We start from the raw sequence: 14441 nt of genomic DNA, 5'->3' as shown, positions 1-14441 counted from the left end.
AAGGAGGATAAATTGGTTATTCAAAAATCTGAAAAAATCCCTATCAATTAGACCATGGAGGTGATAATCATTTCAAATACCTGTTTGGAAAAGCCTTCTCCCTCTTATTTTTCATTTCTCTTAAAAAAGTTAAATTCATTTATTCACATTAATAATCTTTTTTTTTTTTTTTTACAAAAACTTTAAAACTTATTTTACATTTATGTCACATCAATCAACTATTTTCTCATTGCTAATCTAGAAATGCTTTGCTATTTTTCTAAATTATACGAAAAATATAAAACAGTGTATTACATAAACTTTTAAGATTCAATTGCAATGAAAAAAATTGCTTAATAAACTATTTGAATGTAGAAAATTAGAATTTGCTCCACTGGAAGAGGCAATGACTTCGGAAGGTGGAGATGACTGAATTAAGGTTCTTTTTTTTTTAAAAAAAAAATATAAAAATAAATAATCATAAGAGATGGTGGCTTAATAGAAATAGAGAAAGAATATCATATTTGTTTAATAATGGTGTTAAAAAAAAAAAAAAATTTAAAATAAAAACCCACCTTTTCAAATTTATTAATAAAATAATTAAAACACGCAAAATACTTTTTAAATAGATATCGATCCACCAAATCACATTAAAATACTTTTTTCAAACCAAAACTTAAAAATATATATTTTTTTACATGCCCACATAAAAGAAACTTTCAAAACTATTATCATACGTCTCTTGAATTAACAATGGACCCTAAAACAAATCATATCGTATTTTAGCCTAATTTATTTAACCATGACATAGTAGCTCGTTAGGTATGCTTTTTAGGATAGTTTTTTTACTTTTTAATATAAAAATAAAAGTATTAACAAATAACTCAAAATATAAAATATTCACAAAATAATAAAATGCTCAAAACTATGTTTATATGATAACTAAAAAGCCAAAAAACTCTAAAATATTTTGCCAAACGAACCCACAAATGGGGCAAAACCCGCCCACCTGCCCCGCAAATACCGAGTTTAAGTGTTATTTTTGTTGATCCGGGTTGAATTTTTTACTATCCGTGCGAGGCGGGACAGGGTGGGTTGCAGTTAGGATTTTTTTAATTACACGGGTACCCGCACCGTCCCATAAGACAAACTCTGTTTAAGTCGCTCGTTTGCCTCTCTTTCTCAGTTTTCATTTTTTCACTTTCCAAAGTCCAACCTAAAGCTGCCCGCACACCCTCTAGTCCACGGTCACGACTTTAGCCTGCAGTTCGGGAGCACCGGTCAGCCACCTTCGTCCACGTCTAGCAGCCCAGGTTTCTCTCCCTTTGAATCTCTCTTTCTCTCTCTCTCTGACTCGGAACTAAAACAGAAAGTGCTCTTTTTTTTTTCTTTCCAAATTTTAACATCGATTCTCTCTCTCTCTCTCTCACAGACTTGGAATTGAGAAACATAAATTGCTCTCTTTTTTTGGAGATATTAACGTCGATTCTATTATGCAGATCGAGTTTTAACCTTCCTGTAGCCGGGTTAAAACTCAATCAAATAAAAAAAATACAAAAATGCCATGGACATAATATCTGACCCGCCCTACATTACCCGCACTATCTGCACTGTGCACGCCCCGCCCCGCAAAACCCGAGACCCGTGGTTTTTGTTCACTGCAGCCGGGTTTCGGATACAAATTTTATCACCCGCCATATGGGGGTTGGGGAAAATTTTTTACCACCCCGTAAGCCCTGTGCTCGTATTGGATAATAGTAGTCCTAATGGCCCAACCAAAAGTGGATCCAATCTAACCCGATTCATTTTGGTGCACCGAATGTGAAAACGCGGGAAAATTCGCTAGGGCACTAAAACAGCCACCCTTGCATTTCAGTCGCTCAGTTCATTTTGAAAACCGCAACAATGGATATCGACAATGGTGTGGAAGAGGAGGAGGAGGAGGAGTTCGGATTCTCGAGAAACTATTTTCTCGCGAAAGAATTGGGCGGCTCTGGAAAGAAATCTGCTTGCAAGCTCTCCGACATTGATCTCGTTGACGAACAGGTATTCGCCTAATCTAGGAATCTTACTCTTCAAAATAAAATTATCGATTTTTGAAATTTTATGTACAGGAGCTGAGGGCAGCGGCATCGAATATTGAACCAAAGCATGAGAAGGAGGTCGTGGCTTTGATGAACAGCTACAGGATTTTGTACCCCAAATGGGTTTTCGAGCTAAGGTTTGCGCTTAGATTTATTGTAATCAAGCAATGATAGACTTGCTCTTATTAAACATTGTTGATTAAATTCGTATAAGCTTTTGGGGCAACTAATTTATGATGGTGCCAGAGCAGGTTGTTCTGAGTTTGAACATCGCCTTTCCTTTATCTCATTTAAAGTTAAAAGAATTTGCATGTTGGGTCCACTAAGTGTGTGAGATATGTGGGGCTTCGAATTCGTCTGGGTGTGTAAATTGATATTTTTTGGGGAGGATATTACACTGAAATCAGTGGAGAGGCTTCCCCCCAACCCCAAGCATCTATAGGTCACACGTCTGAAGAAACATCCCTACTGCATCTCTTTGTGATACAGCGATGTTTCCAACTCTTTGGCTTGAGGGTTAGTTTCAGTTTGAGACATTGCGTGTTTTGAGTTATGTATTTCTAAACTCTAGCACCTAGAGGAGACTTGGTTCATGTTTAACTGCACCCTCGGTTTGATGACTTTACTCTTTTGTTGGACAAGCTGTACAGTCCTTTGTTTTTGAGGGTGGATAGTTTCCTGTAGTTTCTTTTGCAAGTGATAAGATTGCTATGATCATTACTTACACATACCTCAATGAAATATTTTTGCCTCAGTTGTTTGCAATTTTGCTTCTGTTATATTATTATTATTTTATTTTATTTTATTGTTATGCTGGTAAAGTAAAAGCAAAAATATACCATATTGTTATTGAAAGTAATAGCCTCAGTAACCATATTTTTCTTATAAAATATATCTGTGTTTTTATCTGTTTTTTTTAATGTATCAGGTGTGGTTTTGGCCTTCTAATGTATGGATTTGGATCTAAGAAAGCTTTGATTGAAGATTTTGCTTCAACAGCATTGACCGAGTATTGTGTATTTGTAATTAATGGCTATCTTCAATCAATTAATATAAAACAGGTATCATCTGCTCAGATTAAATCCAAAGTGGTACATGCTTATTTTGCCAATTGCTATTTGTACTGCTGTATCCATATGCAGAGGTGAAATTGATGAAAGTTGTTTCCAGTGCCATATTGCACAGGGAACAGAATATGCGTTATGAAAAATAAGGAGGCTGCCTACTGTATATTGACCTTTTGTTCTCTCCGTGCTCTATTACCAATTCCTGCTGTTTTAAACGTAGGTTGCAATATCATTAGCTGAAGTTCTATGGGATCAATTGAAAACCAAACTAGCGACTACTTCTGGGAACTTGCCTAAAGTTCAACAGCCATTTAGCTCCCGGTCCATGGATGATCTTCTTGCATTTCTGAATGGATCACAAGCACAGGACAAAGATTGTTTCATATGTGTTGTTATTCACAATATTGATGGGCCTGGATTAAGAGACTCTGAAACTCAACAGTATCTTGCACAAATAGCTGCTTGTTCCTGTATTCGTGTTGTTGCTTCAATCGACCATGTGAATGCACCCCTTTGTAAGTCCTTTTGTTTTTGATAGAAAATAATTAGTTGGCAGTAAGCATGTCAAATTATGTCAAATTATTTCATAAAAGACAAATGGGCTGGCACTGGGCATTTTATGACTTATCCATTGTGCTTTCGCATTCTTTAACTACCTTAGTTGAATTTTGTCATTGATTCTGTTATTGTTTGTTTAAGTTAAATTGTTTTGTTATTTTTAGCAGTGTAAAGTGGTATAATCTTTGTTATAACGAACTATCTGCATGAAAGGAATGCCAAATTTGTGGCATTGCAGAGATGAGATATCCCAAATACCATTCTGTCTTTGAGCCTAATTACCCTTCGTGATTTGGTTGACAGTGTGGGATAAGAAGATGGTTCACACACAGTTCAACTGGTGTTGGTATCATGTTCCTACCTTTGCACCATACAGGGTTGAAGGGATGTTTTTTCCTCTGATTCTCGCGCATGGCAATACCACTCAAAGTGCCAAAACAGCTGCGATTGTGTTACAGAGTTTGACACCTAATGCCCAGAGTGTGTTCAGAGTTCTTGCAGAATATCAACTGGCTCATCCCGATGAAGAAGGCAAGTAGCTCTCTCTATACTTTGAGAGAAAGTATGTTGTGAATTTTAGTTTATTATATCGTCACTCTACTTTTTCTTTTCAGGGATGCCGATCAACAATTTATACACAATCTGTCGAGAGCGCTTCCTGGTGAGCAGCCAGGTTACTTTGAACTCCCATTTGACAGAATTCAAAGATCATGAACTGGTCAAGACCAAAAGGCATTCGGATGGCCAGGATTGCTTGCACATTCCTCTCATGACTGAGGCACTTGAAAAACTATTAATGGAGATTAGGCAATAAGCTTTATTTTTTACTTATATAATTCTATTGCAATTTGCAAACATAGAAAAATTGAACTGCCCCGCCCATAGACCCCTCCCCCAACCCCCCTCCAAAAAGCCACCCAATAGCATGCAAGTCACATTGGCAGGGAAATTTATTGTGATGGACGTTAAAGAGTGCGTTTTTTCCCATAATTTCGTTAGCCAAATGTGCCTTTCTCAACAAAATTCCTTAAAGTTTCTGTTTGAGAGTGCGAGAAAATATATATATATATATATATATATATATATATATATATATAAAAGGTGAAAAATTTTAAGTTTTAAAACAGCAAGGGGGTGCGATTTAAAAATGCACGATTTTAAAGGCAAAGCCGCAATTTTATTGAACGCTTAATTGCATTTTTATTAAATGTGTTTTGAAAATGTTAATTTTTTAGGTTGCACATTTAAAAAAATTTCTAAACCAAATGGACAGTGTAAGAGAGTTTCAATGGGGTAGGCCTATCCTAATAAGTGGGTGAGTTATCCGAGATTTGTTCGGATAGGTGAGTCCTATAAGAATTTTTTCGTATTTATTGTCTGAATTATTGGTAATTCGAGCAATAAGATAACAAAATTGTTGAGAATCTTTATTGGATAATAGATGTGAATAAATCCTTGTTCAAAAAAGATTTATTTATTTTTTTAAAAAAAAATCTAAAATAGAAAAAAGATAATTTTGCCATTTCAAAATATATTAGAGTTCTTCAAAATAAATATAGGTATTTTTTCATATTGGATTCTCATTCGTCTAAAAGTGATTTTTTTTTTTTTTAAAAAAAAAATTTAAATTTGAACATACCTACCACATTTTTGGGCGATTATTAATTTAATTTGATTAAAATGAATGTCATTACTATTATCTCTTTTAAACAGATACAATACTAGTTTTACATTTCTTTTTCTTTTCGGTATTACTATATTGGCTGAGGCTCTATCATTGTGGTCGTTTTCCTTGCACCAGAAGAGGTTCATTCATCCAATGGTGACAGGGCATGGGAGATTTCAGATTTGTACCCTTCCACCATATGAAGTTCATCGAATGGTCACACACCATGACAGCTTTGTTCTAATAATTGACGTGACACAACAAAGTTTATTGTCTTCTAAAGATAAGATATAATTAAGAATTGGTCTCCAAGTCTTGATGGTACATCCTACCAAAATTAGAGTTAATATTTTTTAATTGCTAACATGTTTTTCTCGGGTGTTTTTTTTTGTTTTTTTAAATATTTAGATGTGACAAAGATTATTGTTACGATTTCGGAAAGAATAATGCTAAAAATTATATTTTTATTTTTATCTTATAATATTGAGATAATAGTTCTAATCAATCCTTAAATTCAAATGTTAGTTGAAACTGTCACGTCAATATTATTAGATAATTATTTGATTACATATTTACTCTTTTAGGAAGAGATAATGCTAGAAACCACAAGTAAAATAAAAATGTGTTTTTTAGCATTACCATTTTAAAAATATTATTGTGTTTAGAATGTTTGTTAATGCATAATTTTTGTCCATTTTTACTTGCATTTTTAATAAAGAATGTAATTTTCATATATATTTTTTAAAAATCACGTGCACTAAAGAAAAATGTCGTAACGAAATTAAAAATATTTGTCTGACTCAAATTAAAGAAAAAAACTTTGTCATGTATATATTATATAACCACGGAGTAATGCTAGAAGTCGCTTTCGTGTCCTTTAAAAGATAATGTGACTCTTAAAATTATCATTAAATTTGTAATTGATTATTATTGCAATTTTTTATTTTTGTTTTTTTTTTTTCAAAGCAAAGCTGGATTCACACTCGGAGTGCAATTGAACAAGATTTGAATTGAATGTCGCTGAACAGCTTCAATTTGCTGCAGCGGATAAGATTTGGAACCAATGAACGCCGGACTCCACATTACCCAATTGTGAGCAGTAAAAAAAAGGGCAAGTCCAATCCCTAAGAGAACGTGGCAGGTTTTAATTGATAGAGATTGGCGTCTTCAGAAATTACAGGATTTCTGACCGCAGCGAATTCAAAGCCCGACCATATATAAAAGCTTCAAAATTTTTAGTTACAGAGCTTGCAAAGACCAAAAATAGTCAAAAAAAAAAAAAAAAAAAAAAAGACCAGAAAGCATGCCATCCCACTCTTTCGTTTGATCGAAATTCGAAATCCAGTTCTATTCACAAAAGGCCATTTTAGCAAGACAGAGAATTGGAAAATAGATTCCAGGAATTGACTTCTTGGGAAAAAGAAAGAAACGGAGGAGGGAAATGTGGGGATTTGGGGGTAGATATTATTGGGGAAGAAGTGAAATGGGTGGGAAAATAGAGGGCCTAGTGGTGGTATTCGCATGGATGTCGAGCCAGGAGAGGCACTTGAAGAGCTACGTGCAGCTCTACTCGTCTCTGGGCTGGAAGACACTCGTCTGCCACTCCGAGTTTCTCAATTCGTGAGTGCTAAATTCTTTATGTGTTCTTAAATTTCGTAAGTTTTTGTTGATTTGATTGGGTTTTTGAATGAGTCTGCATGGTTGGTTGTTTGGATCTTAAGAAATATGGGGTTGGTTGAAATGTTTCACCTTGGTGCTGATTTTTACTTAGCTTTTGGGTAAATGAAAAACTTAGCTAATCTGGGTATTGTTAATTTGAGATGAGATGGGTCTAGAGGCCGTTCTTTTACTTTTTAGTAAATTAAAAAGCTTTAAGGATAATAGTCTAAATTGGTTTGGGTTTGGCTCAGATTTTGTAAACAGAGTATCCCCATTCAAAAAATTTAAGCACAAGTCAAATTTGTTATCTTTGCTTGGCTGATGTGCATGGAGCACTTTATTGGGTCCAAATTTGTGACTTGGGAATGTGTTTTTCGTTTCCTTTTATGCATGTCTGTCTCTGGTCCTAATTATTCATGATGATCAAAAAAGAAGAAGTGTTTATTATCTGTTCTATTGTACAGCAACAGTCCCTTCCGATTTACTATAAGACCTAATGATCTTTTCAAAGTAATCAGAAACAACTGTCTACATATGCAGCTCCCTGATTGTTGTGTGAAGAGGCATTAGCATCGATAGAAGAGCCTTGTGCTAATAGATCACCATCACCACCCTTCTCCTTTCTGTCTCGCCCCCGCTGGGGCGCTGGGGGTGGGATGGGGTGGGGTATAGCAGTTCCAAATTCGCTGTATTGACCGGCAATGTTTATGCTTTGAGGTTAAGCTCCATAAAGAACTTCCAGTAACCTAAGGACTAAACCGCACGTGCCCCATCTTCAAAGGGATGGGGCACTTCGCTTGAGTACAACACCAATATCAACAAATGAAAGTAGAGACAATAGAGCACATAATGTGCCCTGTCATACCCTGTTCATCTTTTTAATGTACTATTGCGTATATATTACATATAGGTCAGGGAGGTACTTATGTAGCCTAGCTTATAGTAAAATTGGAATTCACCTACATTTAACAGGTTATATTTTGAAAATTACATTTTCAGAACTATATGATTAGTGCGTGTTGGCTTGATAAGCATGACTATAGTTTCTCCCTCATATTCAGTAGCTGCCATCAGAATTAAAGGTGCCCTTTTTAATTGCCCTCTGTCATGGACACATATTGATTTTGGATCATCTGTAATCTGTACAGGTTCTTCCCTGAGAAGGCCACAACTCTAGCAGTTGATATTCTCAATGAACTTGTTCAGGTCAGTGCTTATTGTAGTTATCCTACCAACAACAGGTGAAAATATTTTGTTTAGTTATTTCTCTAACCTGTTCCTAATGAATGCTTATGGAACTATGATCTTTTGGAATTCCTGCTTGAGTTGTAATGCCATCAACGTACCAAATGTAAATTATTTCCTTTAAACTAAGATGGCACTCTTCATACTCCTTTTTCACGAGTAAAATTTTAGTACTCCTCATGCTCAAGTTTTTGGAAGATTCATTCATTGGATAAGGTTGGCTAATAATTTCCTTTTTTGATATTTTGGCATGTAGGAGCTAAAAATTAGGCCATGCCCTGTAGTCCTTGCTTCTTTTTCTGGTGGTCCTAAAGCTTGCATGTACAAGGTCCTTCAGGTAATTTCTTCTAAAGTCAAGGCAATCTGTATGTGTGACTTTTAAAGGGTTTCTCTGTATTTATAAGATATCATTGCAGGTATCCGAAAACCTCTTCTTTTTGTGATAGATATTTAAATAGATTTTCCTCCTGTGGCAGATAATTGAGGGGAAGTGTGAAGGACAACAAAATCTGGTATGCTCTTCTTTTCTTCTCCCCTACCACCCATTCCCTTTTGCAATTAAACGGAGAATAATCCCAATTCTGTCACATAAAGAATTAAAATACATACAATGGTGAAAACTCATAAGAACTTAAGCACCCAAATACAATTTTTGATATTATTTCTTATTTTCTTTTAAAGGATGACTTCCGACTAGTTAGAGACTGTATATCTGGGCATATCTATGATTCCAGTCCAGTGGATTTTACCAGTGATATGGGTACAAACTTTGTTCTTCACCCAACTGTTCTCAAAATGTCCCATCCGCCAAGATTAGCATCATGGATTGCCCACAGCATTGCCTCTGGTCTTGATACCCTCTTCCTCAGCCGGTTTGAATCACAGCGCGCTGAGTATTGGCAGACTCTGTACTCTTCTGTTGTAAGTATACTAGGACTAGCTATTATTCAAAGTTTTCACTTCTTTCCTTCAGCATTTATTCAGCTTTGTTCCTCTCCAGAGCATGCAGGCCCCATATCTCATTTTATGCTCCGAAAATGATGATCTTGCTCCATATGAAGTTATCTGCAATTTTGCTCAACGAGTACAAGATCTTGGGGGTGACATTAAGCTAGTGAAATGGAGTGACTCTCCTCACGTAGGTCTGCTTCTAAACTTAATGAATTTATGTCAATATTTACCATCTAACGTGTATAGAACATTGCAGAAACTATCCTAGTTGCATTGTGACTAGAGGGGACAATTTGTGTTTGCTTGTCGTATTTGGATCATGTCGAAGGCATGAGTATAAGGTTATATAGGTTAAACCTAACCCGACCTATTTAATTAACGGGGCAAACCCCTCAACTTTAACCTGCTAATTTCGTATTAGGTTTGTGTCGGGTTTGTGAGTTGTATAAAAAATTGTCAGTCTTAAATGTCGCATGTTAGGTTTAGATCATGTCGAGACATGGGTATAAGTCCATATAAGTCAATTATAACTTGACTTATTTAATTAAATTGGTCAGATTCCTCAATTCTAACCCGCTAATTTTGTGTCGGGTTTGTATCAGGTTCGCGAATCGTATAAAAAATTGTTAGCTGTAATTGTAACTGCACTCAAATACATTGTCAACACACTACAATCTCTTCCAGTAGCGGTAAAGAAATGTTTAATACACAGATTACCAGATCTTGAAACACATCTCTGATCCTGAGTTTGTGTTTGAAAATTAGTAAGCGTACTTAAGTCATGTTTGAAAATTAGGATGAGGACAAAAGTGGATGTTGTACGGCCAAAAGGAAGACATCATTTAATACGAATTGTGTAATAGGTGTGTGCATCAAAATATTGTTTGATTTTAAGTCTTGTTTCTTTTCTTTTCTTTATTGTTTCCTATTTCTCATAAGGTTTAACTTAGTTTCATTTCCAATTTCTTCTCTAGACCTTGCTATGATAATTTCAAACAATAACATGATTCAATCTTGTCACAGCTCATTATCGGCATTATCCGATTGACTATAAAGCTGCTGTGACCGAGCTCCTCAGTAAGGCAGCTAAAGTGTATTCGCAAAGAATTCGTCGACTTGAAGGAGAGAGGATGGGCATAGAAGGAACACATGACGACATACCCGAGCCAATCGGTGACATGAGGAAAGCAATGAAGAACTCAAACAACTTTCAGGGAGTTGCTCTCGGACCAAGTGACCATTACTTTGCGCCCAGTTTGATGGAGTATTACGGCGGTAGAGATGTTGGGTCGGTGCAAGATGAACGGAAGGAAGACTTAATCCACCTGCATAGTCTACCAAGCATTAGTGCCCATGGTGTTCTCGGTCAAATCCTCTTTGATGTGTGTGTTCCCAAGGATGTCGAAGATTGGGATATCAAAGCTAGTTCTTCAAATGGTCGCCTATTTTCTTCCACACGGAGGCATGCTCCGTTTAATCCCATCAAATGCATACGTCGCTCTAGACTATAATCTCTTACTGGAAACTTGGGGCGTCTATGAATCTGCAGGAATTATATCTTGTCCAAAGCACTCTGCTCGTACACTCCACAAAGATCCCCGGAGAGAAGCTAGAGACAACAAATGAGTAATTGGGTTGTGAAATGTATATTGTGGGCTGTTTTGTAGATAATAAGAATGTGGCATAATTTTGAGCTTATAGCCTCTCTTTCACATAAAATGCCTCTACTTTGACTGCTTAAGCTCAACATAACACTCTAATAATCACTGTATTGCAAATAAGGTTGAAATGTAAATGTGATTCCACTCAAAGTGCAAGTATAGAACTCACGAGAAATTATGCAATGCTAGTGGGATTTGGGTCGTGTCAATATATAGATATAAAATTATAGAGGTTAATTTTAACCTAATTTATTTAATTAAATTGGTAAGATTCATTGACCTGCTCATTAGATGGCAGTTAAACAAAGGGTCTAAAATAAATGATGGAAACCATCTCCAAATAATACACGAGATATTCTCTCTCTAAACTCTATTTTATTTTTCTCAACAAATACTCTGCTTAGACCATGTGAGCAAATGTTTTATTAAAATTTTAGCCATCCACTTCTTTTCTTATTATTATTTATCTATTTACTTTTTTTTAAAAAGTATTTATTTACTTTTTCAAAACACTTATATTAGACTTAACATTTTTAGTATCAACTTCTACTTTTTCATTTAAAATATTAATTTTTATTTACTTTTCGTATTCTCAAAAAAGATAGAATAAAATTGTTTATTTATTTATTTATTATTAATATAGCTAAGAATTTGTTTAGTAGCTCAACAAATTTTTAATCATTTTATTGAGTCAAGAGGTAGAATAAATTTTTGTCACTTAATGGTGAGGTTGTTGGGGAAAGTTTTTTTTTTTTTTTTTTTTGTGATTTGGCTTACTAAAATACCAATTTTTTTTTTTAAAAAAAAAGGTTCGGTGAGGCTTTTAAGAATGTTTGATAACATTAATAATTGCGATATTATGCATTCTAAGAACATTCATAACAGTTTTACCAAATTTTACTCACCAAAATAGTTAAAAAAGCATGTTTTTATATTTTAACTACCAACTTTTTTAAAGCACATACAGCAACTTTACTATTTTAACTATTTTATTTAAGATTTCTTTATTTTTATTTTTTTAACTTTTTTCCAAGAATAGAAAATAAGAGATAAATTTATATTATTATTATTATTATTATTATTATTTTTCATTGGAAGTGCGAAATAGTACTCACCAAACTAAAGTCACTATTTTGGTGAGGCTATTTGAGAGTGTTTTTTTTATTTATTTATTTTAAATTTTTAGTGATTTGGCTCAAAAAAAAAAAAAAAAAAAAAAACTAATTTGGTGAAGCAGCAAAGAATAGGCATGTTAATATATCATTATTTTAAGTATTTATTTATTTATTTTTTGCAATTTCATTGAATTTGTAGACTGATGAATTTGTTGTAATAAATGAAATATGAGATGAAAAAAGATTTTTATCATTTCACCCAAAGGGCTCAGAAATATTTTGTGGAGCCATATGGCTTCCCGCCGGCGCCAAAGTGGTTGGCCTTTTTCTTGTCTTGCCGGTAGCTCGACAAGCCTGACTGCGAAAATCTGCTTCCGCAGTTGGCGCCGTTGGGACGATAGTTCCTTATCTTTGTAAACTCCCGGCTTAGACTGGCGGATGGGTCTCCTTCTCCTTCTCCGACTTTTCGTTTATCCGCGGTGGAGCTGTGCAGATATGCGCACGCTCCTGGCAACCCAAATCCTCCGTCTCTAGATCTGTACTCACTAATCACAAATCTATGTAGATCTGTGCCTATTCATAACAACTGCAACGAATCAGTGCAGATCTGCGCTCACTCATGGCAGACCTACATCTATCGGCACCAGATCTACATTCATCTCCAAAGAGCATATCTACGTTCACCTTCTACGGAGCAGCTAAATACGTGAGCTTAATCTCTCTTTTGTTCTCAGATTTGCTCTCTTTTTGTATGATTTGCTCTCTTTTGTTCTGTTTGGTAAAGAATTTTGTAGTGAATTTTTCTGTTTGAACACTAAAAAAAAGGAAAAATGATATAAAGATGAAAGTAGATTTAAATTTTATTATAATCATTCTTATAAATTTAACCGTTTTACATTTTATAAAATATAAAAATAATGTTATGTAAATTGTTACGTTACCGTCTATATTTTAGTTTAGTTTATGTTTATATTTTAATTTATGTTTTAGGAACTGACGTGTTATACATAAAAAATTGCTCAATATTAGTGCTATGTAAACTGGAATGAACACAGCAAAGGCCATTTCACTGATCTAACCGACGAGCTATGAAGGTATTGGTGACCGGGGCGTCCGGTTTCCTAGGGGGGAGACTGTGCCACGCACTGCTGCGACGAGGACACTCGGTCCGGGCCTTGGTACGGCCCACCAGCGACCTCTCATCCCTACCACCGCCAACCACCGATGGCGGCGCGGTGGAAATCATCTACGGTGATGTGACGGACTACCGGTCCCTCCTCGACGCCTTCTCTGGCTGCCACGTCATTTTCCACGCGGCCGCTATGGTCGAGCCCTGGCTTCCAGATCCTTCTAGATTCTTCTCCGTAAGTTCATCACTCTAAAAGATTCTCTGAAACCTCATTTTAATTTCGTTTACGCTTTGATGTTTTGAATTTGTCTTTGCAATCAAACAGGCCTTTGAGTTTAGCGTTAACAGATCTGATACCATGTTTAGATTACTACTTGTTTTTAATTAAAAGAACAATAATTTAGTTGTTATTATATTAGGTGAATGTTGAAGGATTGAAGAATGTTTTACAAGCAGTGAGAGAGACGACGACAGTCGAAAAGCTTATATACACGTCGTCGTTTTTTGCTCTTGGACCCACCGATGGATATGTTGCTGATGAGAATCAAGTACGGAGATTTGATCTTGATCTCGATCTTGATTTTGAATTTTTTTTGGTCCTAATCTAGAACAAGAAAATTGTGATGGCAGGTTCATCATGAGAGGTTTTTCTGTACGGAGTACGAGAAATCCAAGGCCTTGGCCGATAAAATTGCGATACAGGCTGCCTCGGAGGGGGTTCCTATTGTGCCGATTTATCCTGGAGTTATTTACGGGCCGGGCAAAGTCACCGCCGGAAATGTCGTTGCTCGAATGGTCTGATTATCTTTTCTTCTTAGTTTCCTGGTTAGCAGTACATATTGTTGAAATTAGTAGCATTATAAGACACAGAATATGGAATTCAATGGAAGTTATTAGTAGATATTTGTTAAACGTTATTGATTGTGTCATAATTTTTAGGGAAATATTGTAGAGGGTCCATGGGTTAAACCTTTTGTCAAATCATTTCCTATGGTTTAAAAGCTATCAATCACTCTTTAAGGTATATTTAAGGTATGTTCCGTTGTCAAATTGTTCTTTTCATAGACCAATCATTAGGGTTTTTAATAAAAATTATGTCAAGTAAGCAGAAGACCAGGTCAAATCTAATAAAACAACTCTAGGTGTGTAGGAGTATCACATTAGCTTGACACATGAACAAAAAATGAAGACGAGGAGAACAAAAAATAGAAAGAAGGGGAGAGATGTGGGTGCATCACCTCCCAAAAAAAAAAAAAAAAAAGAAAGCTGAAGGGGTGGGTGGGTGGCCCTACCAACCCCTAGAGGGTGTGGATGGGTCGCCCCACCC

At 35.5% G+C, this 14441-nt stretch overlaps 3 protein-coding genes across 5 annotated transcripts in view; all 3 read left to right on the top strand.

The window, feature by feature from the left end:
• Positions 1-1185: 1185 nt before the first annotated feature.
• LOC132184706 (origin of replication complex subunit 2) lies at positions 1186-4518 on the top strand. Of its 2 annotated transcripts, none has more exons than XM_059598433.1 (7): positions 1186-1292; positions 1856-2025; positions 2094-2200; positions 2992-3124; positions 3351-3645; positions 3992-4219; positions 4303-4518. In XM_059598433.1, exons 2-7 carry the CDS (start codon positions 1885-1887, stop codon positions 4500-4502), a joined length of 1104 nt encoding a protein of 367 aa, XP_059454416.1. In that variant the 5' UTR covers positions 1186-1292; positions 1856-1884; the 3' UTR covers positions 4503-4518. The 2 variants fall into 2 exon arrangements, with proteins under 2 accessions (XP_059454416.1, XP_059454417.1); XM_059598434.1 differs by having other exon boundaries at positions 1187-1292; positions 1826-2025.
• A 2114-nt stretch (positions 4519-6632) lies between these two features.
• Positions 6633-10905, top strand: LOC132185835 (uncharacterized). The gene is made up of 7 exons (XM_059599631.1): positions 6633-6974; positions 8162-8219; positions 8515-8595; positions 8735-8770; positions 8940-9179; positions 9259-9400; positions 10233-10905. Exons 1-7 carry the CDS (start codon positions 6796-6798, stop codon positions 10718-10720), a joined length of 1224 nt encoding a protein of 407 aa, XP_059455614.1. The 5' UTR covers positions 6633-6795; the 3' UTR covers positions 10721-10905.
• Positions 10906-12235: 1330 nt separating this feature from the next.
• LOC132185833 (uncharacterized) overlaps positions 12236-14441 on the top strand; it is a 6827-nt gene continuing 4621 nt past the window's right edge. Inside the window, exons 1-4 of one of the 2 annotated variants that reach the window (XM_059599629.1) lie at positions 12236-12691; positions 13080-13349; positions 13534-13662; positions 13745-13909. In XM_059599629.1, coding sequence (XP_059455612.1) covers positions 12605-12691; positions 13080-13349; positions 13534-13662; positions 13745-13909 — 651 coding nt within the window. In that variant the 5' untranslated portion in view covers positions 12236-12604. Of the gene's footprint in view, positions 12692-13014; positions 13350-13533; positions 13663-13744; positions 13910-14441 lie in introns of both variants that reach the window. The other variant, XM_059599630.1, reaches the window with a different exon arrangement.

This window comes from Corylus avellana, chromosome ca6 (assembly GCF_901000735.1).
Source record: "Corylus avellana chromosome ca6, CavTom2PMs-1.0".
NCBI lineage: Eukaryota > Viridiplantae > Streptophyta > Magnoliopsida > Fagales > Betulaceae > Corylus > Corylus avellana.
Note: the sequence above shows the minus strand (reverse complement) of the source record. Positions and strands in the feature narration are given on the sequence as shown.

Bases quoted from the DNA above. Each gene is read 5' to 3' on its own strand.
- LOC132184706 (XM_059598433.1), top strand. From the start codon at position 1,885: ATGGATATCGACAATGGTGTGGAAGAGGAGGAGGAGGAGGAGTTCGGA. The intron at 2,026-2,093 runs GTATTCGCCTAA...TTTTATGTACAG, and splicing joins TTGATCTCGTTGACGAACAG to GAGCTGAGGGCAGCGGCATC. The intron at 4,220-4,302 runs GCAAGTAGCTCT...TTTTCTTTTCAG, and splicing joins GGCTCATCCCGATGAAGAAG to GGATGCCGATCAACAATTTA.
- LOC132185835 (XM_059599631.1), top strand. From the start codon at position 6,796: ATGTGGGGATTTGGGGGTAGATATTATTGGGGAAGAAGTGAAATGGGT. The intron at 6,975-8,161 runs GTGAGTGCTAAA...TAATCTGTACAG, and splicing joins CACTCCGAGTTTCTCAATTC to GTTCTTCCCTGAGAAGGCCA. The intron at 8,596-8,734 runs GTAATTTCTTCT...CTCCTGTGGCAG, and splicing joins GCATGTACAAGGTCCTTCAG to ATAATTGAGGGGAAGTGTGA.